Below are 26,887 nucleotides of genomic sequence, written 5' to 3'. Positions count from 1 at the left end.
CACAGCCCTGCCTGTGTGCCACCCACCCTCTGCCTCCTTGGACCCACGGCCATCCTCACCACCTGTCCCAATCCCCAGGCCCTCACCCTAGCTCGGTGCCCACTGCACATGCCAGACAAGGTCCGCACTGCAGCTAGCACCAGCTCAGGCCTCTTCGTGTCCATCAGCTGCAGCAGCAGGCCCACCCCATTGCTCTGGAAGATCCTCTCGGCCCCTGCTTCTTCACGACCCAGGACAATGAGGTTGTTGGCAGCCTGAGGGAGAAGCAAGGAAAGTTGTCAGGAAGCTGGATAGAGGCCTTGACCATGAACCTAGGGCAGGGGTCAGAATACCAACTGCATCTTCAGAACATTGGTATATTCTGTCCCCTTACAGCCCTACTCCTGGAAACAGCCTAAGAACATCATCATCATCATCAACATCATCATCATCAAAGGAACATGCATAAGGACCAACTTGATAAATATATGGCACAGCCAGTGGGGGAGGTCACAGATACAACAAAGCCACCTGAAACAATGCTGACAAGTGGAACTGGGGGTCATAGATTCACATAGTGTGTGGTGGTGTTAAAATAAAACTGTATGCCTGCTATGGATGGAGAAGGTCTAGGAAAAGATGGAAATGTGAAAGTTTTTTACACCTTGAAATCATTTTCTTTTAACATGGCTGTCACGTGTTTTGTTTTCCTGTTATCTGTTCTGGGGAATCTGAAGCTGCGGGGTTCTGGGAAGGTGGAAGATGGTGGGGCACAGAGCACACTGAACAGGACTCAAAAACCCGTGGCTGTGAGTTCAGGTTCTGCTACTGACCGGCTCCAGTCAGAACACGTCTCTGAGCCCCCAGATATCTCATCTGAAAAATGAGGCAGTTGAGCTAAAGGACTAGGAGGCTACCAAGTCTCTTCTCACTCTGCTGTCTTCCCACTTGAGATACACGAACCTTCAAAGCCCCCCGGGATGCAAGGGAGGGGGAGAGCCAGAGAATCCACAGCTGAGAAAGGAGCAGGAGAGGCAGGAGGCCCAAATGTCAGGTAAGCGTGACCTGAACACTGCTATCAGCCTAGGGCTTTGTGCTTCTCCAGACAGAGCTGCTTTACCCATGACGACTCATTAGGTCCTCAGAGAAGTTGTAAAGTACATTTTTGTATCATGTGAATTCACTGACCACAGAACTAATACACCACCCTTCCTCACAGGCGTCATCGGCCAAGTTCTTAGAGAAATACAGGCAAAACATTCCAATGTTCACTCAAGGACCAGAAAGGAACATGAGAAAGAGCAAAAGATTTGGTTAAGATGACTGTTGCCAGTGGAACGTGATGGCACACGCCTTTAATCCCAGCACTCTGGACAAAGAGGCACTGAGGCAGAGGCAGAAGGATCTCTGTGAGTTCAAGGCCAACCTGGTCTACAAACAAAGTTCCAGGACAGCCAGAGCTGCTACACAGAGAAACATTGTCTTTTTTTTTTTTCCAGACAGGGTTTCTCTCTGTAGTTTTGGTGCCTGTCCTGGATCTGGATCTCACTCTGTAGAACAGGCTGGCCTTGAACTCACAGAGATCTGCCTGGATCGACCTCCCGAGTGCTGGGATTAAAAGCATGGGCAACCACCACTTGGCTGTCTTAAAAAATAAAAAATAAAAAAAATTTTAAAAAGATGACTGTTACCAGTAAATACTTTAATATTTTCTTAATATGTCAGCATGATCTCTTTGCAGTGTTTCTAAATGAGACAAGGCATTATTTGAATGTGTCAGTGTTTCTTGGAACCAAAATTATAGTGAGGCAAGTTAGATATTTCCTGTAGGTGCAAAATTTTAGGAGGCAACAAAAAGCCCAATATCCAGATAAGTAATGTTTAATGAAATACTTTTTAATCAAAATCAAAGGCCAAAAACTCCACATTGAACAAAATATCTGATAAACAAAGATGTCATCCAACCCTGCAGTTCCACACGCCTCAGTGACTTCACCACAACCTTCGCCCTTCTTCTGGTTAGTGCTGTTTTCTTTTTTTTTTTTTGGTTTTTCGAGACAGGGTTTCTCTGTGTAGCTTTGCGCCTTTCCTGGAACTCACTTGGTAGCCCAGGCTGGCCTCGAACTCACAGAGATCCGCCTGGCTCTGCCTCCCGAGTGCTGGGATTAAAGGCGTGCGCCACCATGCTAGTGCTGTTTTCTAATGGGATTAACTCGGAGCCAATTTTTCTCCATAGGCCCAGGAAGCGCTTGTCAGGAGCCGCGGGGCCGAGAGCGCCCTCTGCTGACAAGAATGGGGCATCACTCACCTTCTCCCGCTTATCAGCCTCGCTGTTTTCGTTCAGAAGGATTTCAAACATAGTCTGCACCCTGGAGTCTGTGGAAAACTGAACACGGAGCTGAGGAGAGAGGAAGGAGCTCTGAGAAAGGCAGGCAGCTGGTCCACATCATTTCTGTCTACTCTTCACATACGCAACTCAGAAAATATTAGATCTACTCTGGACCTCAGCCCATCCATTCACTTATTCACTGAGCGAATGGTAACCAGGACCAGTGAAATGTCTCAGCTGGGAAAGGTGTTTGCAGCGCAAGCCGGGAGACCTGAGGCAATCTGCAAAACCCTCATAAAGGTCGGGGGAGAGAGCCAACCTCTACCTCCTCTAACCTCCACACCCCCCTCCTAACAATAACAATTAATAATAATGAGGATGCTAATAATAATTTTAATGTTAACCGAATAACCACTTTCTGCCAGACACTGTTCTAGATGTCAGGGATAGAAAGGTGAGCAAGGAGCTGGAATGGTGGAGCACTCCTTTAATCCCAGCACTTGGGAAACAGAGGCAGGTGGATCTCTGTGAATTCAAGGCCATCCTGGTCTACATAGTGAGTTCCAGGACAGCCAGAGCTATATAGAGAAACCTGGTCTCAAAAAAACAAAAATAGAAAAAGAAAAGAAAGAAAGGTGAACAAAATCAATTCTTTGACCCACAATGCTCTCAGTCCAGTTATTTCTAGTCATTATCGCATATAATCATCACAACATCCTTGGAAGACATCAACCCACTTGTAGAATCTCACAGACAATCACCTACCAAATGTTTAATTTGGAACATAAAGTAGAAATTTATGTTCAGGCTCATAAAACAGGAGTGTCTTTCAAGCACCCCACCAAGCAAGTGGAAACCACTCTGTCTGGGGGTCTAGACCCTCACACGTCCCACCCTGTGCCACTCCGGATCTTTCACAATGTGGCCTAAATGATCATCTGGCCAGCTCCTTCTGTGCCTCCTATGGCTGAGAGCTGCTGCTTCTCGCCCCTGCCTGCCTGGGCAGGCTCCTCCTTTACCCACACCTTTTCTCATCTCCTCCTCTTTTCCATTCCCCCAGCACTGAGTCTGCACTCTGGACAGCGTGCCCTGGTCCAGCCACAGGCTGCTCCAGACACACAGGAGTTATTGAGTCTTGGAGCAGATGGCTGAATGAGCTATTATTGCCCTCCTGCTCTTACAGGAGGAAGCCGAGACATCTTAAGGGGACCATCAGAAAGAAGTCAGTAGCTGAGCCAGTGAGGAGGACGCAGGGCTCCTCTTCTCTGGCTCAGGCTCTCCATGCCTTGTCCATATTCCTAGCAAAGACCTCATGTTCCCACAGACTCTGACCCTCTGTCCCTCATTAGTCTCCCTGATTCCCAAGGATTCCAGACTATCTTCGTCCCCCTGGACTCACAAGGCAGACTCACTAGGTAATCATGATCATGGTTCCCTTTTAAAGTTTTTGTCTGAAATTTAAAAGAACTGTAGCCGTGAGTAGATTGTGCCCTCACCCAGCACCCAGTACAGCTCTCTCCACCTCTCACAGGTAGGTGTACTTGCCCGGCTGTTCGATGGACACTACCCATGTCCCATGCTGTCTCCGGCTCACAGTTGAAGAGGCAGGGCTGACTCTGTCATCCCATCTCAACCTCCCTAGCTCGTCTTCCCCCATGGATGGGATGGAGGCAGCCAAGGCTCCCTGGCAGAGCCCGGTTTAGCCAAGGCTCCCTGGCAGAGCCCGGTTTACCTGCTCCTGGATGCTGGTGTTGAGCCTCCGCAGTGTCTCCTGGAAGTTCTGGTTCCTCGGCTCTAGGGTAGCACAGCGCTGCACATCCTTGAACGCCTGGTCCAATTTGCCCAGATGCTCGAGTGCCTGGCATCGCCGATACAAGGCCTTGATGTCGGCAGAGTTGATGTCAAGGGCTGCAAACGGGAGACAGGCAGATAGATCCTCAGGGGACTGGGCTACAGACTGCTCTCCCTATTCCACTGCTCAGGAAAGATGTCTTCCTTAGAGATGCCCGTTTGAACTATCTGGCTCATACCATCATTTTGATAGGGAGAAAGATCCGTAGAGTCTCAAGGTGGGCAGAAAGCTTCAAAGTCATCTCCCCCTGCACCCCCCACCCCCCACCCTCCCACCCCCCCTACCCTCCCACCACCCTCACCCCCACCAGCACACACACTCCAACTTCTATCTGATTCCCAAGGCTTCCTCTACCACAGGATTCCATCTGACTGGTGCTTGTATATCTCCAGAAATAGGGTGTTTCCCCCTCCTTTCTGAGGCAGCCAGGAAACTCTATCAAAAAACTTTTCCCTATTCCTATCCAAACTCCTCCCTGTCCTTTTGTCCTTTGATCCTAAGTCTGGCCCTGGAGCCCCCAAAGTGGAACTAATCCCTCTCTATCCCACCTGGTAGCTGCCTTCCCTGGGCTAAATATTGCCAGATGTTTCCTTCCCTTCTCCAGCTGTCCCTTGACCTTCAGAACCCACAGACTGTCATAGCACCTCCAAACAATGGCAGCCAGATCCACGCTCCTGTGCAGCCATGCTAGGTGAGGGGAAAGTGTGGAGCTCACCTCTGGAAGCATCTGAAGCCGCCTGGGCATAGCTCTCCTGAGAAACAAGAACGAGAGACTCTATTAGTGGGGGACCCAGTGCAGAGATAACCAGTGTCCTCTAGGTGAAGGGAGAAGTTAGCCGGAGAACTACAGGTTATCAGAGGCCCAGGACACACTCCATGCCTGGTACAGGCTTTGGCATCAGGCAACCCCCAGGTTTCAATGGCGGCTCCTCCTGGGAAAGTTTGGCCAAGCTATTAGTGCTCTATGAACCTTGGGTTTCTTGACTACAATATGGAAATGATAAGAAGGGCTGTGACAGGGCTGTTCTTAGATGGAATGGCCCAACATTTGAAAAGCACCTATACCAACTGTGACTGGTGGATTTCTGCTTCTCCAGAGCACTGGCCTGGGCAGTCAGAGCACAGTTTCCAACTCAGGGGGTCAAGATGGCATAGTGAGAGGATGACGGCTCATTTCTATCAGACCATCACGACCTCGTCTCCAGCCTTAACCGCCCTCAGCCCACCCAAGCTGTCCTGTCCCCAGACCATTTTCAAGCCGCAGGCTGCCCGGTTCCGGTAGAGTGTGGCCATCAGGGCCTTGTCCTTGGTCAGCTTCAGGGCCTGGCTGTAGCTCTTGGTGGCCGCCTTGTAGTCCTGACGCTGAAAATGCTGATTTCCATCCTCCTTCAGTTGTGCGGCTTCTGCCTCTGCCATCTGCGGGAATACCGGAAGCCCTGTGCGGTCGGCCTCTTGCTGGATACCCAGGGCACGGCGCTTAGCCTGATAGCCAGAGCCTCAAGTTTCCCTCTCCACCAGGTAGGGTGGGGATTCTGCCCAGAAGGGATCCACGCCAGCACCCCCAAATCCACTGACCCCCCCAACAAAGGACATTGGTATTTGCTTGGAACTTGACCCCTCACTGAGAGGACTGTCAGAGTCTCTGTGCTTCCCTGGCTGTCTCTTTCAACCAGGCGTCCCCCACCTTCCCAAAGGCCCAAGCTTCCCTGCAGGCCTAAAAGTCCTCGGGTCCTTCTCCTTGCCCAGTCTCCCAGCCAAACTCACAGTCTCCCAGGGATGCCTCCTGCTAGGTACTGCTCCTGAGCTCTGTGGTCCACCTCAGCCAGCTTCCGTCTGCAGCTCCCAGCCCCCACCCTGCAGACTTTATCACCCCAGCCAGTGACTCCAGACTATATTTGGCCACAGGGGCAGGTGCTCCTGGAAGCTGTCATTGATACAGGGCCCTCCCCCTGCCTGGACTGGACATCCATGACCACATGGAAGAGATGACTACTACCCTCTGGCCCTTGAGCACCCACCCCACCTAGGGGCAGTCCTGCAAGACTTTGGACTCACACCTCCAAGAGAAAGATCCAGAAGAGATGGGAATTGAGAGACCTGCCCTGCCTAGGCAAACTTCTAACACCCCTTCCCCACCTCCATCCCAGATAAACAACCCTCCCCCCACGACTGCTATTTTGGGAGCAGAGTGACAGCTGAGGGGCTGATAGACTTGGACACACAGCAGCTGCCCAGGTCCCTCTGGAGACTTCCAGAAATGCCTCTGTGGAGGGAGGAGGAGAGCAGAGTGGAGGACGATCCCTTCTTCTCTTCTCTTCATACTTGTTCATAACACCCCTGCTCTAAAGAGCCTGCTTTTGGAAAGCCCAGCAGGACTTGCTGTGTATGGGTGGGCTGTTGTTTGAGTTCGATTATCTCCTATCTCTCCCTGTCTGCATTGATGAATATACTCAGTTCTCCATCTGGCTGTGACTCCCTTGGATGTGGGCTCTCTTTCTCTCCATCAGGTCAGACCTGGAATCCCCTAAGCTCAAGGACTGTCACCCACTGTCCTTTGAGCCAGATCTCTCCCAGGACAAGAGGAGGCTCTCTTCAAAAGTAGCAATCACCATGGCAGAGGGGTCTCTCTGGGAGCAGGCATTACTTGCTTCCTGGCAGCCAACTTTAAAGGGCTGTCCTCTCCCAGAGACAGAACTCTCCTCTCCTTCTGTGTCGGCTGCTGGAGGTCAAGGATGCTGCTCAGGAACTTCTCCTATCACTATTCCAGGTATGGAGCCTGGCAGACAGTGCTCTGGGCATGTTTTATTTATGAATGAATGAATGGTGGGGTGGCTAGCTGAATGGCATCTTCATTCTTTTGTGTTTTTGTTTTTGTTTTTATTTGTTTGTTTTTTCGAGACAGGGTTTCTCTGTGTAGCTTTGAGCTTTTCCTGGAACTCACACTGTAGCCCAGGCTGGCCTGGAACTCACAGAGATCGGCCTGACTCTGCCTCCCGAGTGCTGGGATTAAAGGTGTGCGCCACCACCGCCCAGCGGCATCTTCATTTTTATGGTTTGCTCCACTTACTTCTATTCTCCCCACACCTCCCACATATTTCAAAACACGCCCGAAAGATACCAAAGAAAAGCCACAGATGGGGGCACTCACAGTAGCTTCTGTGAGCAGGGCTGTGATTTCAGAATGTGGATTGTACATCTATGTGACCTTGGACAGGTCTCACTGCCCTGTTGAACAAATGGCCCAGCCCTAGCACGTGAGCCTGTTTCTTGTTTCTCTCACCTTGTTTTCCCAGCTGGCTTCAGACTGTCTTCAAACTCCTAGACTTAGGCAATTCACCGCCTGAACAGCTGGAACCAGAGCTGTGTGTCACCACGTCCATGTTCTCACACATTTTTTAAATGGTAAATGAGTGGGTGCGTGCGTGGGTAGATGGATTCCCTGCTCTCATGGGATCCCAAGCCCAGATCCTCATTTGTGGTCCAAACAATGAGGCAATGTGACAAAGGATCTCACTGCCAGCAGAGACGCTTTGGTTCTGTAGCTTTTGGACCAAGGGATCCTACATTCAATTCCTGATTCAGTAGTTCATTCCACAAGCATTTGTTCTGGGTCTCCTATACACTAGCGGACACGACCGACAATGAGGAACGCCGGAATGCTTGGTAAACACAAAACAAGAAAGAACGTCCTAGGAAAGGCTTCCTTTAAAAAGGATAATTGAGTTAATCTATGAATTAACTCAATTAAGTTCCCAGAACACTATCTGGCAGAGAACAGTTGCTCAGTTCATTTTGTCAGATGAATGAATGTATGCGTGAATGAGTATATTTAAGGCAAGACATGAACACTGTGAATTGGTTCCTACCTGGGTCTGTGGAGTCTGTCACAACAGAATACTCAGGGGGAGAGACTTTAATAACAGACATGTACTTTCTCGCTGCTCTGGAGTTGAGAGGACGAGGTCAAGGTGCTAGAAGGGTGAGCTTCTGGTGAGGCTGCTCTCCCCTGCTTACAGGCAGCCATCTTCTGGGTTTACATGGCTTCTCCTCTGTGTGTGCCTGGTCCATGTGGACATAAAGAGAAGAATGGAGGGACCGGGTGTGCACTTTGGAGGCTTTTCCTCTTGTGAGGGCAGTGACTCCATCTGCTAGGGGATCTACCTTTCTGGCCTCCTTTAACTTTTATTAGTTTCTTATAGGCTTTATATTCTTTCAACTTACACATGAGGTGAGCGGAGACTCAATTCTGTCCATAACAGTTCCAGACAGAATAAACTGCCTATGCAAAAAACCACAGCTATAGGAGTGGGGTGGGGCACAGCTTGAAAGAGCTCAGAAAAACGCCAGGACAGCTGGGCATGGTGGCCCATCCTGTAATCCCAGCATCCTGGGAGGCACAGGCAAGAGGATCACGGCGCTCAAAGTCAGTTTAGGCTACACACCCAAAGCCGATCTCAAAAGTAAATAAATTAATAAACAAATAAAATAAAAAGCACAGACCAACCAATAAATAAAGTTTCCGCCTCCATCCAACAGTTTCCTGGTTTGGATTTCCACCCCAGGAGAAAAGGGGATGCTGCCTGGACCCCTTCTCCATTTCCTGCCTCTGTGAGTTAGGCGGGCAAATCAGCTAACTTCTTTGCGTTTCAGCATCCGTGGTCTACTAAAGTTGGCAAGAGTCGCTGTGGTGAAGAGCGTGAAAGATCATAGCCTGCGAGGGACACAGTAGAAGAAGACGCGGAGGTGACTCCTGGTGACTCCACTTGCACGCCTGACTCTCTCCTCCGAACACCAGAGGGCGCTGTGGCCCGGGCCCGCGACACAAACGCGGCGCTCCATCCCTCTGCCTCGCTTCTCCTCCACGTGGGGACGCAGGATGGCGGCCGCTGTGGTGGTGGGTGTACGCGCGCAGGGCGGGGACGCCGCGTCGCCGCGTGGGGGTCCCCAGGCCGGAGGGAGGCGGAGGGGGACTGACCGCCTCCCCGCTTGTTTCCGCAGGACGAGGCGGCGTCCGGCGACGTGCAGCGGCTGCTCGTGCAGTTCCAGGATGAGGGCGGCCAGCTGCTGGGCTCCCCGTTCGACGTGCCCGTGGACATCACGCCCGACAAGCTGCAGCTCGTGTGCAACGCGCTGCTGGCCCAGGTGAGCACTGCGAGAGGAAGCCGCGGTGTTTCCGGGGACCCCCACGGCGCACCGATGGTGATGTGGGTCGGTCCATGGAAAAAGGTTCTCCACGCCGACCCACCTGCGGACAGGCTGTGTTTTGAATTCATCGGATGTAGTATTTCCGTAACTCCTTGGCGCAGCCCAACATAAGTACCCCCATTTTACAGAGATGCCCAGCGGGATTAAATTATTCGCGTGGTGGTACGCAGTAGTTGTTGGATTAATTGAGCATTGGAACCCAGATCGGTCTGACCAGATTCAAATCCTGTGCTCTTAACCTTTCTGCCCGTGTTACTAATGCTGCCCTCTGTTGGGGAGGAATGGCAGGCTTACAGATGCAGCTGGTGGACCACCTTGGTCTGCGTTTTTAACCATCACCGATTTACAGGTGCAGCATAATGTCGATGATTTCCAAAACAGTATATGATGCTGTGTATTGACTCTCATCCTAGACCTTAAAAATACCAAGGACCTGAATTAGTCGTCAGGTTTAGCGCTTTAAGCTAATTACTTATTTGCACTAAGCATTTTTTAAAAATCCACCAAGTGGGGATATTAATCTTTACTTCCCTGTGTTCTGAGATGCAGCTCAAGGGCTTCAAAATTCTGTGAGTTGCCGAGGATTACTCCTCCGTAATTTTAAAAGGTTGTGCTTGGTGGGGAATAGTGAGGGAATCCCAAGAGAGGTGGCTGGAAAAAGACAGCCTCATCCCCCCACAGCCCATTGGGGAGCAAGCTTTCCCCCAACTGAGGACAGAGGCTCATCCTTCTGTGGCAGTTGCCCTTTACTCCATTTTTCTTGCCCTCAGGAGGAGCCCTTACCCCTGGCTTTCTATGTCCACGATGCTGAGATTGTGTCTTCACTGGGGAAGACGCTAGAGTCCCAGTCTGTGGAGACAGAGAAAATCATAGACATCATCTACCAGCCCCAGGCTATCTTCAGAGTACGTGCCGTGACACGGTGCACCAGCTCATTGGAGGGTCACAGCGAAGCAGTCATTTCTGTGGCCTTCAGTCCTACGGGAAAGTAAGGACCTGGGCAGAGTCAGTGGGATTTGGAGGTGCAGCCTTTGGGGTGGAGAGAGCACTCCTGAGTTATGATCCATAGGGTCTTAAGCAGTCTGCCACAGACTTGAGATCTGGACTCAAGTTGCAATCTTATTGGGGTTGGGTCCCCAAAGGCTAACACTACCTGCCTGGAAAGAGCCTGTCTTGGACCTCTGGAGATTTGATCCACCCTGTTTTTTCCAAGCTGTGTCACTTAAACAAGTCAGATTTCTTTATCTGTTACTTCCCTGTGAAAATGAATCGTTTCTTCTCACAGTACTTCTCAAGTATTCCAGCTCAACAGTTGAGCTGGGTGTGGTGGCCCATGCCTTCAGTCCCAGCACTTGGGGTGGTGGCATACGTCTTAAATCCCAGCATCGGGGAGGCAGAGGCAGGCAGATCTCTGAGTTCAAGGCCAGCCTGGTCTATATAGCGAGCTCCAGGACAGCCAGAACTATACAGAGAAACCCTGTCTTGAAAAAGAGGGGAAAAAAAAAACAAACCCTGGTTATAACTGTAGCTGTTCCTGCCAGGAAAGAGGAAGAGAGAAGTGGCGTCCTGGGGTCTTTTCCAGGTGGCATCAGTGTCCTGTTTCTCCTTCTCAGGAAAGGAGAGTCTGTTCCCAGAAGATGGTTGGATAGGCAGCAGGAATGCACATGTGCAGTGTCTCAGGGTGGGCCCCACCACTGCAGCAGTCAAGCGGCCTCTCTTCCCCAGGTACCTGGCCAGTGGTTCCGGAGACACCACTGTGCGCTTCTGGGATCTCAGCACCGAGACGCCGCATTTCACGTGCAAAGGTCAGTGTGCATTTAACCGTGTAAGGGATCTTAATGCATGCCAAGTGGTTAGCTCCGGTGGCTCCTGGTAGGACTCAGAAGGATCGAACCCATTAGCATCCTGTTCACGGCTGCCTGTCCCTGGAAGCCAGTCAGCCACTTAGAAACAAACAGATACTGGACCAACGTGTGTGGGGAGGAGCAAACCGTTGGTAGTAGGGACAGCCTGACTTGATATCAACCTTTGCCAAAAGGGTTTTCAGACCTAGCATAGATCAGAATCACCTGGAGGGCTTGTTGAACTACAACATGCCAGCTAGGTCCCTAACTGCTCCCCACACCCCGCATTCTCCAGAGCTTTTTTTTTTTTTTTTTTTTTCAGCAGCTCGAGCGTGGGGCCTGAATCCATTTCTAAGAAGTTGTTATGTTCTGTTGCTGGTCTGGGGACCCCCAGAGGAGTCCACTGCAGGGTGTGCTCCCTAGCTAAACTTTAGTTTTTGCATCTGGAGAATGAGAGTGGTTCTTGCTTTTTATCCTCGAGCTGGTAGAAGAAGGGGTGGTGTGTATAGAAACACCTCATACCACGTGTCAAGTACTGACTACTAGAACGTGGCCGAATTAGCTGCACAGCCGTGGCGCCTGGCCTGTGCCCACCCCCACCCCCACCCCCGCCCTCTTTAGTTCAGTTCATTTACACGGCAGTGGGTTAAGGAGGGTTTGCAATTTGCCACACAGCGCTGGGCACTGGCTAGAGATAAAGATGAATGGAGCTCCTCTCTCCCTCCCCTGCTTTCACAGGACACCGGCACTGGGTCCTTAGCATATCCTGGTCCCCAGATGGCAAGAAACTGGCCTCAGGCTGCAAGAATGGCCAGGTAGGAGACATCAGGATGGATGGGCAGAGAATGGCCTCTGAGGTCTTGAAGGGTGTGTTGGGGGGTAGCTGGGAGGTGTTTATTTGTTAGGACAGGTTGCAGAAAGTTATTTTAAGAGCTTCTGTCCTTCAGATTCTCCTGTGGGACCCACGGACGGGGATGCAGGTGGGCAGGACCCTCGCTGGTCACAGCAAGTGGATCACAGGCCTGAGCTGGGAGCCCCTTCACATGTAAGTGACACCAAGCCACCAAGCCGAGACGTGAGACATTTTCTGGAGAGAGTGAGAAGTCAGTAACAGCTTGGCCTTCCATGGCCACACACCCTGCTGCTTGGAGGCGGCTGCTCATCCTAGACCTGAGCACAGCCTGGCTATGCAGTCAGAAAGCTGACAAGAAATTGTCCTCAGCCTCTGAGTCAGGATTGAAACACGCTATGGGCAGTCATGGCCAGATCAGACCTGAGGTTACACTTCCCCCTTGACCAGGAACCCCGAGTGCCGATATGTGGCCAGCAGCTCCAAAGATGGCAGCGTACGAGTTTGGGACACAACCGCAGGCCGCTGTGAACGCATCCTCACCGGGCACACGCAGTCAGTCACCTGCCTCCGCTGGGGAGGTGATGGGCTTCTATACTCTGCTTCCCAGGACCGCACCATCAAAGTCTGGAGGGCCCATGACGTAAGGGCTGGGAACATTCAGAAACCGGTCTCATGGGTCATGGGTGCAGGTGCCAGTGAGTCTGGTGTTTCCAGAATTATATTGGGAGTCCCGCCAGTCCTCCTGGAACAGCAACTCAGTGGTTAGTGCTGCAGTGTTGTGGGGATTCTGGCTTGTTATGGAGTTGTTTGCCACCTACCGTATCCCAATCCCATTGGACTAGGTAAACCCTTTTATTCCGATGTACTTCTCTGCCCTGAAACAGGCCAGTAGTCTAGCTTTTCAAATAAAGAGGGGCGTGAGCCCCCAGGTGTGGTTTGACTAAGGTGACCATGCATGAGTGATGGATTCTTGGGTTCCTGATTCTTGTCCTGTTACCCATCCCGTGGTGGGGTATGGGGTATGATCTCTCCCCCTGATCTTCGGGTGTGTAAGTGTGTGTTTGTGTATGTCTGACCTTTCTCTTTTCGCCCTAGGGTGTACTGTGCCGGACTCTTCAAGGTCACGGCCACTGGGTGAACACCATGGCACTCAGCACAGACTATGCCCTGCGCACAGGGGCCTTTGAGCCTGCTGAAGCCACAGTGAATGCCCAAGACCTGCAGGGGTCCTGTGAGTGAGAGGTGGGAGGGGAGCAGGCTGCCTGGAAAGAAGCCAGTTCTTCAGCCTAGTGCGTGGATGTCAGATGTCTAACCAGTCTTGTTCTTTATCTCTCTCCTTCGGTACCTGCACAGTGAAAGAGCTGAAGGAGAGAGCATCGAGCCGCTACAACCTTGTGCGGGTGAGTATGTGCCACCAGCTTGCAGCCCCAGCTCAGCCTCCCTCCCCCTCTTTTTCTTTCCCCCAAGACAGGGTTTCTCTGTGTAACAGCCCTGGCTGTCCTGGAACTCACTCTGTAGACCAGGCTGGCTTCAAACTCAGAAATCGGCCTGCCTCTGCCTCCCGAGTGCTGGAATTGAAGACATGCGCTACCGCCGCCTGGCTCAGGACTCTTTCTCATCTGGTCACAGGAGCTTGTTCTTGGTCCTCATCCTTTATAATCTTCAAATCTTAAAGACTGGGCGTCATTTAACTTTTATTATCTTACTTGCTACTGTTGTCTCTTTTTTCCGTTCTTATTTAAGGAACATATTTACATGGTCTAAGGTTCAAAAGATACAAAAAGATCATGAAACATCTCCCATCTTTCACCCAGTCATGCATCCCTTCTGGAAGCATCCAGTGCTACCAGTATGGCCATTCATGCGCTCGGTGTGCGCAGAGTGTACATACATAAAATACAAAAGCCATCCCCTTTCAGCTCCATTCTGTACATTGGTTTGTGTCTTAGGACTCCTTCCACGCATATAGAATTCCTTCTCCTCATGGGCTCACCTGGAGTTTGGTGTTTGTGTCCCAGGCAGGCCTCATGTCCCTGGTCCTGGCTTCTGTTGCTGTCTGCGTAGCCAGTATCTGACCACATCCAACAAACATGGTGTGCTTTCTTGCCCAGGGCCAAGGCCCAGAGCGGTTGGTATCTGGCTCAGACGACTTCACCTTATTCCTGTGGTCCCCAGCAGAGGACAAGAAGCCCCTCGCACGGATGACAGGACACCAGGCCCTCATCAACCAGGTGCTCTTCTCTCCGGACTCCCGCATCGTGGCCAGTGCCTCCTTCGACAAGTCCATCAAGCTGTGGGATGGCAGGACCGGCAAGTGAGTGCAGGGTGGGGGCCGTCCCTTATTAGCGGTGGGGTTTGGCATGAGCTTGGTGTCGCCACTTGCTACTTGTGTGGCACTGGTGGAGTCTGATTTCCTCAGGTCACACGTCTCTCTGACACATACACTGAACTTGGATTAGTAAGATGGCATCTTTAGGGCCAGCACTAAATGTTCGGACTAGCCACAGAGCCAGGGATGCAGCAGCCCTAGAGAAGGTGAACAGTAGCTAGGACTGAGTATGTCCTCAGAGGGTGTTCCACACGCCAATGGCACCAGCATCTCTGGGAACTTAGACAGAAATGCAAAGTGTAGGGGTCTAGAGATGCCCCAGCAGCTAAGAGCGTATACTGCTCTTGGAGAGGACCCAAGTCCACTCCGCAGCACCCACATCGGGTAGCTCACAACCACCTGAATCCAGCTCCAGGGGGATCCTATGCCTTTGGCCTTCACAGGCACCTGCAGTCATGTATTTATTTAAAAATAAAAATACGGGGGCTGGAGAGATGGCTCAGAGGTTAAGAGCACTGCTTGTTCTTTCTAAGGTCCTGAGTTCAATTCCCAGCAACCACATGGTGACTCACAACCATCTGTAATGAGATCTGGTGCCCTCTTCTGGCCTGCAGGGATATGTGCAGGCAGAACACTGCATACATAATAAATAAATCTTTAAAAAAAAACGATTTAAAAAAAATTTTAAAAAAATAAATAAAAATACATGTCTTTTAAAGGTTAAAAATGCAATTGTGGGGGGCTGGAGAGATGGCTCAGCAGTTAAGAGCACTGGCTGCTCTCCCAGAGGTCCTGAGTTCAATTCCCAGCAACCACATGGTAGCTCACAACCATCTGTAATGGGATCTGATGCCCTCTTCTGGCACATGCAGATAGAGTACTCATATACATAAAATTAAATAAATCTTGAAAAATGTAAATGTGGACTCCAGTCCAGACCTTGTGAATCAGAATCTGCATTTTGTAAGATCACCTGGTGATTGTGCTGTCAGTTAACATCTGAGAGGCCCTGAATGGAGGGGGCGTGGTACACCAACCATTATTGGGTTGGAAAAGAGGCATGAGTGTGTGGGAGCAGAGACAGAATGTCTGTTGCTGTGTATTTTTATACAGCAGTTCTTTGACGTGGTAATTCAGTTCCTTTAGAAAACCAGGAAATACCTGCTTTTAATCCCAGCACTCAGGTGGCAGAAGCAGGGAGATCTTTGAGTTCGAGGCCAGCCTGGTCTACAAAGCGAGTTCCAGGACAGCCAGAGCTACACAGAGAAACCCTGTCTTGAAAAATCAAAAAGGAAAAAAAAAAAAAAAAAAGCCAGGAAACAGTCCCAGGCCTGTTATCCAGCTTATCCAGACGTCACAGCCAGACTCTGTTAACCTGAACGCTCCAGCTGGGCCTGGCCCGCTGTGGTACTCCATGCCACCTGTCAGCTGGCACCTGTTGTGTTGGAGGGCATCAGGCAGATGGGCTAAGCAGGTGGCACATTGGGTTTTCAGACATGCAGAGTCATGCGGGTCTGGAGGCTTAGCAGGAGGCAGCCTCAGAGCAGCTCACCTGGAGAAGTTTCACACAGTAGTAATGGCCAGTGATGATTAAAATGGTCTAGCATGGGCCCGGGCAATGCTAGCAGGTAGCCAAGGTTGAGAACCACTGTTGTGGATACAGAGGACATATTGAAGATCTAATATCCATCCCTGGCTTCCCCTGGCTCAGGTACCTGGCTTCCCTGCGTGGCCACGTGGCTGCCGTGTACCAGATTGCCTGGTCGGCCGACAGCCGGCTGTTGGTCAGTGGTAGCAGTGACAGCACACTGAAGGTGTGGGATGTGAAGGCTCAGAAACTGGCCACAGACCTGCCTGGCCATGCTGATGAGGTGAGACCAACCCTGTGGGGGCTGGGATTGGCCCTGGCCCTGGCCCCTAGCCCCCTTGCCCTTACCACTCTCCTGCCCAACTTCTTTTTAGGTATATGCTGTCGACTGGAGTCCAGATGGCCAGAGAGTAGCAAGCGGCGGGAAAGACAAGTGCCTCCGGATGTGAGTGGGGGTGCAGTAAAGACTGAGGTGTTCGGGTCTCCTGGCCTCTGCTCTTTGCCATGGCATGGAATTCAGAACACGTTCTTATGCTCTGGAGGGAAGTGGGAGCCAGATTCTCCATGGGAGATAGAGCTAGGGGTTTATGGGAGACCCTGGAGGAACCTATAGGTCTCCACAGTGCAGCAGTAGTTCACTATTAGGATTTCAGGCTTTGCACTCATGGGACCCGGGTTCAGATCCTGGTTCTGTCAGTGTGCAGGTACAGCAGCACCTTCCTAGACAGGAGGGTCACAGAGGAGAACACTGACACCTAACGCACTCGGCTTGTGAGCGCAACTTGACGCCGGGTGGTGGGCGCTGCAGGATCGCGGGGCAGGACTGAGGGAAGGAGCGGGGTCTTGGAGGGGGCTACCACATAGATGAGTCTCAGAGTTAGAGTAGGTGTCAAGCTCTTGACAGGGCTGTAGGCAGCATGGATCCCTCCCATGACGACTCTCCCCCACAGATGGAGAAGATGAAGAACTCCACAGCTTCCTGACCCCTACCTGGACTCAGCCTCCGCCTGCCCTGCCAGAGACCAAAGCACGTGGTGGCCACCTGCCCAGGACAGGTGGTCTGCATGTGGCAGTCCTAGGAAGTCACAACGTGGAGCTAAGCCGTGGGCACTTCCGGCTGCTGCTGACGGCACTGGGAAAGCCTCTGGTCCCCATGTCCCTTTTCCAAAGTGCCAGCCATACAGGCCCGGACCCTCAGCTGTGTGGCCAAATAAATAACATATTGTATATTCGTGCTGCAAGTCCCTGTCCTATAACCCCATGGTCAGCTGAGGCCTCTGAGAAGGTCCGTGTGTCCCCCTCCCTTGCACCGTGTGACAGCAGCCCATGCTTCCTAGCTGCCCTTCCTGCTGCTTCACTGTAAGGGAGAGAGCAGTGTGACAGTGACCTTAGGAAAGGCCGAGGCTCTACTGTCCGCGGTCACTCTGGCCGTGCGCCTGTTTGTACCAACCAAAGTTACGTCTAGAGACCCTTCTCAGCCTGCTCACGGGGACTCTGGTATTCAAACCCAGAGGCTTGCCGCTGTCTCTCCTGCCCTTCTGCCTGAGGCCCTGCCAGATCCCTAGGGCTGTGCTAGGCCCTCAGGCTAGAGAGGAAGGCCAGGGCCATTCCACCTGGGGGTAGGGGCCAGTGGTGTGGAACACAGTATGATGAGGACCTGTGCTCTGTGAGGACCTTGAAGGGGTGAAGGGTGTCCCAGTGTTTCAGGCCTTGACTGAGAGACCTTTGCCCTGCACAAACCTACCTTCCTTTTCTCTTGCTGTAAATAGTTAGCTGGGGCTCAGCATTGTCTGTTCATGGCCTCCAGTCATCTGTGGAGGAATTCCTGAGTCTGCCAGACACTGGATCCGTGTGCTTCCCACCTCCATTTGGGACGGTTACAGTTTTGCACAGTCACCCAGTTGTGGTGGTCAGCCCCCCCACACACATTAGGACTGCAGGAGAGGCTTGGGGTCAGGCGCTTCTGCTGTGTCCCTGACCCTGACCCTATCCCTGATTGGCCTCACATATTAGGATGAGCAACCCAAGCCCCAGGAGACAATGACCTATTGGTACCTCACGAGGGAAGAGCTAGGATTTAGCTAGAGTATCCGCCCCCACAAAGCTGGGCTCGTAGTCTTGAGTGTCAGCCTGTCACCAGTCATCCTTATTCTCATGCTGGACTGTTAGTTCTGACAAGAGGCTGGTGCTCCGGCTCAGCTTAGATTTAGGGCAACAGGAAGCAGACTTTCGGGGTATCGGTTGGGCCTTCAGTTCTTTAATGAGGGACCTGGAACCAGCCAGGTCAGGGAGGAAGGAGGGCACCTAGCAGCTGTTGGGCAATGGCTAAGCGTGGCCCAGCCCAAGGTGTCTCAGTGAATGGGGCTTATGTCTATCCTTGGCCTCGACCCAAGGGTGAGGTTCCAGTACATCTGCCCCCAGGCCCTTGGCTGACAGGCTAACTAGTGGTTCTTGGTACTTGGTGGTACAGTCCATCTCATGGTTCTGGTTCCCGAGGACCCAGGGCCAAGACTGACAGTGGGCAGGGGATAGCCTCGACCAACACCCCCTAATACGGATATAGGTATTCCAGATCCTCCATCCTCCGCATCTCCTCCATCGTCATGGACACGGTTCTCCGCTGAGGTTGTTTGCGCTGCACGGTGACCTGGATGGGATTGTTCTCGGGGAAGCTGTTGAAGTCGGTAGGCACGGTTGCAAACTGAAATAAGAACAAGCACCCTCAGGATGCCTTCCCAGGCTAGAGCCTGGCCCTTCACTCTTCTCCGTCAACCTCTTGCTAAGTGAGATCTTAGCTTCATGCAACACAGTGTGGTTCTCTCTACCCTAGACCCCGGACACCTACAAGCTGTTCCCTTTGGTCTCTTCCCTTTTTCCCCTCACTCACAGTTACTGGAATTGAGATATATGAGAATTCACAGCTTTAGAAAATGAACACTGTGGCAATACTACTACAGTTACCAGCTTGCATTTCTAATGGGCCCTGAACAGCTTAACCCTAAACCAGCAGTCTGGAATTAATGCTTGTTGGCCCAGGCATAAGGAAAGCAAGGACATGAGGCTTGGGGGGGTTCCTGCCTCCTGTTTGGTCTTTGGCTTGTAGTTTTTCACCTATCTGGGCCGATGGTTCTTTCCTTCAGCACCTTCGTTCTCTGGATGGGACTCCCTCCCTAGCCCTGGGCCTTGCTGCTTCCAGGACTTACTTTATAAGGCTTACACCACTTCCCCACCCCCGCTGTGTTGGCTGCGCGGACAGTAAGGCAGTAACCCGTGTTCGGCTTCAGCTCCATCAACTTGACAGTGGTGCCCAGGATCTTGTTGAAGATCCAGGGGCGGTTCTTGACCTTGGGCTTCTCCTTGTCGCCTTGCTTGGTCGCCTCCTGCAGCAGCACCTGGTAGAAACTGACCTGCTGCTTGCCCACAGCATAAGTCCAGGAAATCTAGGGGGAGAGAGAGCCCAGGCTTCCTCAGGTCTAGCCTGGCCCCGCAGAGAGAGGTCACAGTGGCGCTTCCATTCCTGTTCCTACTGGAACTCAATCGGGCATGTCTGGAGGAAAGGGCAACCACCCAGTAACACTGAGAAGAGGGGGAGCTCCGCCCACCACTCCGCCATAGGGTGCTCATTCCAGAGACCTAAGTGGCCAGGGAAAGCTACCTATGGAAACCTTCTTTTCCACCACCTGCAGAGAGGCCGTCACATAGCAGCTAAATGACGGACTAAATGTCTGACTCATATTCAGGGACTTACCATATTGTTTCCATTATCTGGGACTATGTAAACAATGCGCATTATCAGGCCTCCTCCCCTAGGCATGGAGCCTGGGAGTCTAGGTATTGACAAGGTGGCCTGGAGGAACATGACTGTCCGAAGCCCTCGGTTAGAAACAGACACACTGGCTGCTTGCTTCTACACTTCCCAGCTCCAGCCCTTGCTCAGCTGGAAGTAAGCTTTCTCTGAGTTTCTGAAAAACCTGATCTTAATCTCTTCTGCATTGAGCGGGGGAAAGCAGTGAGCCCATTTCATCCTGCACTAAAGCTCCGTGGACCACCCCTCCCCTGCCTGCCTCCCTCCCTAAACCGTGAACTTGAGGTCACACTCTCCATGGAGCTTAGTTCACTGCCTACACTGTAAGCCTTTGCCAAGAGGAAAGCATACCATAGCTGTGGAATCGCCAACAGTGTGCTCGCAGATGAAGGGGGCCTCTGGTACATCCAGGACCACAGAAGACTCAGAGTGTGTTGAGGAGGTGTCTGTGTCCAGTGCAGGGTTGTCAAGGTCCAACAGGCCCGCGGGGGCTATTTGGGACCTAGATGAGCGGGGGCAGATGGCCAGGTTCTCATTTTCTCTGTTCTTGGTCAGTGACGATAAACTGAGTTTGTTCAGCTCACCCTCCAGCATTCCGGCAAAGAAGCTGTTATTGGGCTGAGTCACAGCCAGTTTGATGGGGTTCATCAGAGTGGATGATATGGGGGACATACTAGTGTCATCTGAGCTGTATTCAGAATCTTCCACTGGCATCTGCTTCCTGGAGTGGGGAGGATATGGATGTCAGATGAAGGAGGCTACCCCAACCCATGCAGCCTGAGGAACCCTGAATACATGGCCTGGGGGCTCTACCAGCATCCCCAACTGTGGAACAGCTTGGAACATGCTACTGCTCAGCAGCCGCAGGGCCTCAAATCCACCAAGGTGCTCACTAAAACTGCAGATTCTCAGCTCCTGGTCCCTGGTGGGGATGAAAGCTACATTTTAAGTAAGATCTTCAGGTGGTTCTGATATTAAGTGCTCTGAGAACCACTTAATTTGAGAAACTGCTAAAACTTTTGAGTCCTCCCACCAAAATGGGGTACAAGGGTCCCAGGAATTGACCACAGCAACCAACTTGAGTAAAGAAAAATGTCTGCAAGTACCTAATAAGAAAGTAATAAATTGAAATAATGTCTTTGTTAATATTTCTTTTCTATTACTTTGTGTTCAATGTAATTTGTATTTACTTACTTTCTAATAACTTCTAACAATATTAATTATAAAACATAAAATTAATAGTCTATATTATATGCAATACATATATTGGAGGAATGCTCTTGTTCTCCTGGGTGAGGTGGCACAAACACACCTGTAATCCTAGAATTCAGGAGACTGAGGTGTGAGGATCAAAAGTCCTAAGCCAGTCCGGGCTGTATGGTGAGACCCTTGACTCAAAAAAGAATAAAAACTCAGCAAAACGAAACAAAAACCCTTGTTCCCCTGTCATGGTTTGAATGAGAATGGCCCACAGGCTCATATGTTTGAAAACTTGGTCCCCAGTTAGTGGAACTGTTTAGGAAGGACTAGGAGGTATAGCCTTGTTAGAGGAAGTGTATCACTGTAGGTAGGGTTTGAGGTTTCATAAGCTGGCACTGGGTCTGGAGAGATGGCTCAGTGGTTAAGAACACTGACTGCTCTTCCAGAGGACCTGGGTTCAATTCCCAGCACCCACATGGTAGGTCACAGCTGTCTGTAGCTTCAATTCCAAAGGATCTGGCACCTTCACAGACATACGTGTAGGAAAAAGAATACACATAAAATAAAAATACAAGACTATGGCATCAAGCCCAGTCTCTCTGTCTGTCTCTGTCTCTGTCTGTCTGTCTCTCTGTCTCTCTGTCTCTCTGTCTCTCTCTCTCTCTCTCTCACACACACACACACACACACACACACACACACACACACACACACCTGCCTATCTGCCATTATGCTTCCCGCCATGATGATATTGGACTCAGCCTCTGACACTGTAAGCAAGCCCACAAGTAAATGCTTTCTTCAATAAGCTGCCTTGGTCATGGTGTCTCCTCACAGCCATAGAACAGTAACTAAGACATCCCCCATTCTTATGTTGTTTTTGTTTTTTTAATTAGAGGGTATTTTACACACACCACACCAAGAATAACATATTACACTTTTCTTTGCTCTTATCCAAACTCAGATATTAAGACATATTGGCATTACTAAGACCCCTGGATGCCTCTCTCACACTATATATCCTCCAGCAGACACAGCCAGCAGAGTAAGATTTTTTTTTCTTCTGTTTATTACTTGCTATGTGTCATCTTAGGCTTGCTGCACATGTATATTAACTCGAGACAAGACCTATTTTTTGCATGTCTTTAGACTCTATAAATAAGAAGCATCATCCAGCACATACATACCTATCCAAAACTTGGATTTTGCTGTGTTGTGTTTTGATTTGTCTGTACTGATGTACTATATGTATCAGAGGCTTCAGTGGTTTTGTCTGTTTCATGGTTTTTTGTTTTGTTTTGTTTTGTTGGGTGTTTTTTGGTTTTTTTGTTTTGTTTTGTTTTTGTGTGTATGTGTGTGTGTGTGTGTGTGACATGAATAGTTGTTGCTTTTGAACTTACTTTATGTGTGTTGGTGTTTTACCTACATGTATGTATGTATGCCACATGTATGTATGTATACTACATGCATGCAGAGGCCAGAAGAGGATATTGGATTCCCCATAACTACAGTTACAGATAGTTATGACATCATATGGATGCTGGAAACCAAACCTTGGTCCTCTGGTAGACCAGTCAATAAATGCATTTAAGCACTGAGCCATCTCTCCAGTCCCTGCATACATATGCATATTATTGCTATTCTTTGCTGTTACAAAGAAAATACATGACCCTGCATTGTCTTGCTGAAGTGCACCAATCCCCCCCCCAAAAAAATTAGCTTTCAAATCCCTAAAAAGAACAACTTTGATCCACACATACATATAAGTAAAACTAAACATCACAGACTGATCCTTCCCCTGTGATATGCTCTGGGACTTCTGATTCTTTGTCTAATCATTATTATCATTCTGGTTTCTACCAGCTAAGTTTTCCTGGCCTGTAAAGAGGTCCCAATCTCAATTAGTCTAGTCCAGATTCTTACTTCCTGTTTGCTCTGTGGGCTATATGAAGCTCCCTCTCTAGGCTCTAACCCACCAACCTCCTGAGAGATCTGGATCAGTCCAGAACATCCAGCCCTCACCCCAACACTAGCCCTTGAAGGACATTTGGAGCAGATGTTCTTTCTCTTTAAGTTCTGTCCTGTATTTGTAGACTGACGTGTCAGGATGTTGACATCCTTTAGTCAGACTGTCCTAAGAATCTCTTGTTTCAGTCACCTACTGCAGTGTGGCGGTGGTGGCGCACACCTTTAAACCCAGCACTCTGGAGGCAGAGGCAAGCAGATCTCATGAGTTCGAGGTCAGCCTGGTCTACAGAGCAAGTCCCAGGACAGCCAGGGCTACACATAGAACCCCTGTCTCAAAAAAAAAAAAAAACCACAAAAACAAAAAAACAACAGCAACAAAACAGACTTCCCTGCTGGAAATGCTGGTACTAAAGGGTCACAGAAGACCCCTAGATCCTGGACTGCTTTCTGGACTCATCTCTTTCTTGATTTCCACAGCAGCCCTGCTGGATGGGTGTTAGCCTGCGGACTTGGCTGAGACCATGTATCTAAGCAGTAGAACTTGGGATTTGAACAAAGGGATCCTTGCCTGAGATTTCCTCCCCTCCCCGCCCCCCAGTAAATCATGAAAGTTCCTACAAACAATAGTCATTTGTCCAGGTCACAATAATGGTGACCTAGAATGGACACATACCTCTCTCTAATCTAAACCAGCCCACAGTCTGTGGATCCCAATGAGAACTAAAGTATAGAAAGTTTTGTTTTTTTGTTTTTTTTTTTTTTGTTTTTTTTTTTAAGAAATAATGAAGGATTTCAAGAGTGGGGCTAGAGAGATGGCTCAGTGGTTAAGAGCAAAGATTCAATTCCTAACACCCATATAGTGACTCAAGACAGTGACAGCAAAGCATTAAACGAAGCCCAGGGCCCACTCATGGGTCACCCCTATTGAACCTGTACTGTTACCTCAGTCATCACCTTGGAAACCCTTTCCCTGGAGATCTCCCTCAAATGTCACCTCCTCTAAGAGGTCTCCCTTTCCTGCACCTTGTCCTAAACTATCCCAAGCCTTTTGAAATCCCCTCTGGTTTCTCAAGGCACCCTGTGACAGTATTTCCCAGGCTGTACCATACCACCTTCTTTATTGCCTGACGTCCCCCACAACCAACACCACGCACACTAGGCCCGATGTTCTTTGAAGGCAGGGACTATGCTTCCCAGTCTTGCATTGCCAGCTCGACACTGGGTTATATTTCTCACCAAGAGGAAAAGAGTTTTGTGGCATGAAGTTAGAGGAAGTCCAGACTTACTAAGAGGACCAGTGAACCTCAGCTGGAAGGTAGACAAGGACAATGAAGTTGGAGAAATGAAGGAGAGAAGCCTAGAATGGGGCAGGGCTGGTGGTAAGCACCCAGCACCCTAAACTGACTGATCGAGAAAGGCCTCCTAGAGCAGGCAACCCACATGCTCTCAGAAACTGTCATGGGGTTCAGGGGACGCCTGGGGAACCTCCTGACTTGTTCTTCCTTGAGGGACTCCAGAGTGGGCTGCAAAGCTTCCCCGGCCTTCAAAAAGAGGACCCAGAATTGTATCTTACATGACGTCGGTGGTGTCTTCCTCTAAGGGGCTGACCAAGCTGTGTCCCGAGGAAAGCAGGAGGCCTTTGGTAGCCAAAGACCGGTTAATAAACTTGGAGTTTGGACAGGGCTTTGGCAGTTGGTCAATCACATTCATAACGTTGAGCGTTTCCTTCTTCTTCGGTATAGCCTCCTCCCCACCCCCCACTTCACAGAACACCTCGGTTGCCATCTGGTGTAGGTGGGACCAGAGCTGTCACCACCGTGCAGGAAGCAGAGAGAAAACTGAGGCAAAGGTCCCACCTTTAGTTTGAGTGGGATGGGTGAGCAATGAGCTGACTTCACAATCATCACCGAGTGTAACAATTAGGGGCCAGCCACCCCTGGAGGTGAGCTTTGCTGTGCAGCTGGACAGACCAAAAGCCTGTGTCGGGGTGGAACAGAGCCAAGAAACAAACTTCATGGCCCCTTCCAGCACACATGGCCCCTTCTAGGCCACATTTGTGGCCACAGCTGCTCTGTCCTCCTCGGAGGACACCCTCTAGAGCTGTCCTGGGAGGAGGAGCAGGCTAGTGACAGAGAAACACCGCCTGGGCTGAGCCAAGGAGCCACTGAAGAGGAAGACCTTGCCGGCTGAGGCTGAGGCTCTCTATCCTGGCATCTCAGTGGTTAATCCCACTGTGGCCAGTCGCACAGGCACAGTAAAAGCTTACTGTGGTGTGCCGCTCACAGAGTAGCTGATTTTAGTGCTAGAATTCCAAATACCTTGAAAGATTATTCGAGGCAATTGGTGAACCTGGAGAAATGGTTCTAAAAACGAGCCAGACTTCTCTGCTATGGAGAGAGCCAAAGTACAGGTGGAAGGCACACCCACAACTTCCGGGGAGGGGAGAGAGCAAGTCCAGTAACACTGGCTTTGCAGTTGGACGTGGACTTGAGATTCAGTTCTGCGCATACTACCTGTGTGACTCGAAGAATAAAAGTCCCATTGAGCCCCAATTCCTTCAACTACAAAATACAGAGAGAAACAGAACCTCACTCAGGTTATTTCTTCCACTGGATGTGGCAAAGAACATTTCAAAATAGTAAACTGTAGGCGGACTTTTCTGCCTGCCAGTTCCCAAATAACTGACACAGAGGCTTGATATTAATTAAAATGCTCAGCCAATAGCTCAGGCTTGTTACTAGCTAACTCATATTTAAATTAAACTTTTTTTTTTTTTTTTTTTTTTTTGGTTTTTTGAGACAGGGTTTCTCTGTGTAGCTTTGCGCCTTTCCTGGAACTCACTTGGTAGCCCAAGCTGGCCTCGAACTCACAGAGATCTGCCTGGCTCTGCCTCCCAAGTGCTGGGATTAAAGGCGTGCGCCACTACCACCCGGCACATTTCTTTTTTTTTAAGATTTTTATTTATTATGTATACAGTGTTCTGTTTGCATGTATCCCTGCAGGCCAGAAGAGGGAGCCAGATCTCATTACAGATGCTTGTGAGCTGCCATATGGGTGCTGGGAATTGAACTCAGGACCTCTGGAAGAACAGCCAGTGTTCTTAACCTCTGAGCCATCTCTCCAGCCCAAACATTTTTTTTTTTTCCTGGAACTCACTTGGTAGCCCAGGTTGGCCTCGAACTCACAGAGATCCGCCTGGCTCTGCCTCCCGAGTGCTGGGATTAAAGACGTGCGCCACCACCGCCCGGCCCAAACAACATTTCTTATCTGTGTATTTGCCACCTGTTCTCAGAACAGCATGCCCACTTGCTTCTCTCTGCAACTGCTCCCTACTCCTCTGACTCCGCCCTTCCTCCCAGCCTTCTCAGTTTGGCTCTCCCGCCTAACCTTATCTATCCTGTTCAGCTATTGGCCAGTCAGCTTCTTTATTAAACCAATCACAGCAACATAAATTCATACAGTGTAAAGGAATATTCCACAGTAAACTATATTTTATATGTTCTAAATCCTCAAGCATTCCCCTACTCTCACTAAAATAAAGATTTGGAAAATGCCAGGTGGTGGTGGTGCATGACTTTAATTCCAAAATTCAGGAGGTGGAGGCAGAAGCAGGCAGATCTCTGCGTTCATGGCCAGCCTCGTCTTCAGAGTGAGTTCCAAGACAGCCAGGAATACACAGAGAAACCCTGTCTCGAAAAATAAAAACCTTCGGAAAATATGGGGCTAGAGAAATGGCTTAGCAGTTTGGAGCACTGGTTGCTCTTCTAGAGGACTAGAGTTCCCAACACACACACACACACACACACACACACACACACACACACACACACACACACACACTGGCTTACAATCACCTGTAACTCCAGTCCAAGGGAATCTGACTCCCTCTTCTGGCCTTCTTGGGCACCAGTCATGCAAGGGGTGCGGGGTGCACA

The 26,887-nt window shown here is 50.3% G+C and overlaps 3 protein-coding genes across 3 annotated transcripts in view; 1 reads left to right on the top strand and 2 right to left on the bottom strand.

Moving 5' to 3' along the window:
• Positions 1–5,576, bottom strand: part of Unc45b (unc-45 myosin chaperone B) — a 28,934-nt gene extending 23,358 nt beyond the window's left edge. The window contains exons 1-5 of the mRNA XM_059270681.1: positions 5,409–5,576; positions 4,876–4,912; positions 4,041–4,216; positions 2,288–2,377; positions 44–254 (exon numbers count right to left, since the gene is read on the bottom strand). Of these exons, the coding sequence (XP_059126664.1) occupies positions 44–254; positions 2,288–2,377; positions 4,041–4,216; positions 4,876–4,912; positions 5,409–5,576 (682 nt within the window). The remainder of the gene's footprint in view (positions 1–43; positions 255–2,287; positions 2,378–4,040; positions 4,217–4,875; positions 4,913–5,408) is intronic.
• Positions 5,577–9,036: 3,460 nt separating this feature from the next.
• On the top strand, positions 9,037–17,195 carry Nle1 (notchless homolog 1). Its single transcript, XM_059270680.1, has 13 exons — positions 9,037–9,054; positions 9,153–9,302; positions 10,136–10,353; positions 11,091–11,170; positions 11,948–12,024; positions 12,157–12,254; positions 12,510–12,702; positions 13,158–13,293; positions 13,416–13,462; positions 14,174–14,376; positions 16,103–16,262; positions 16,354–16,424; positions 16,930–17,195. Exons 1-13 carry the CDS (start codon positions 9,037–9,039, stop codon positions 16,940–16,942), a joined length of 1,464 nt encoding a protein of 487 aa, XP_059126663.1. The 3' UTR covers positions 16,943–17,195.
• A 1,021-nt stretch (positions 17,196–18,216) lies between these two features.
• Fndc8 (fibronectin type III domain containing 8) lies at positions 18,217–24,818 on the bottom strand. The gene is made up of 4 exons (XM_059271345.1): positions 24,526–24,818; positions 20,136–20,505; positions 19,183–19,419; positions 18,217–18,680 (listed from the first exon to the last, which is right to left on the bottom strand). The coding sequence occupies exons 1-4, from the start codon at positions 24,735–24,737 to the stop codon at positions 18,528–18,530; spliced, it is 972 nt and encodes a 323-aa protein (XP_059127328.1). The 5' UTR covers positions 24,738–24,818; the 3' UTR covers positions 18,217–18,527.
• Between the last annotated feature and the right edge of the window lie 2,069 nt (positions 24,819–26,887).

Source organism: Peromyscus eremicus, chromosome 8a (genome assembly GCF_949786415.1).
Source record: "Peromyscus eremicus chromosome 8a, PerEre_H2_v1, whole genome shotgun sequence".
NCBI lineage: Eukaryota > Metazoa > Chordata > Mammalia > Rodentia > Cricetidae > Peromyscus > Peromyscus eremicus.
The sequence above is the reverse complement of the archived record's forward strand: the minus strand, read 5'-3'. Positions and strand labels throughout refer to the sequence as shown.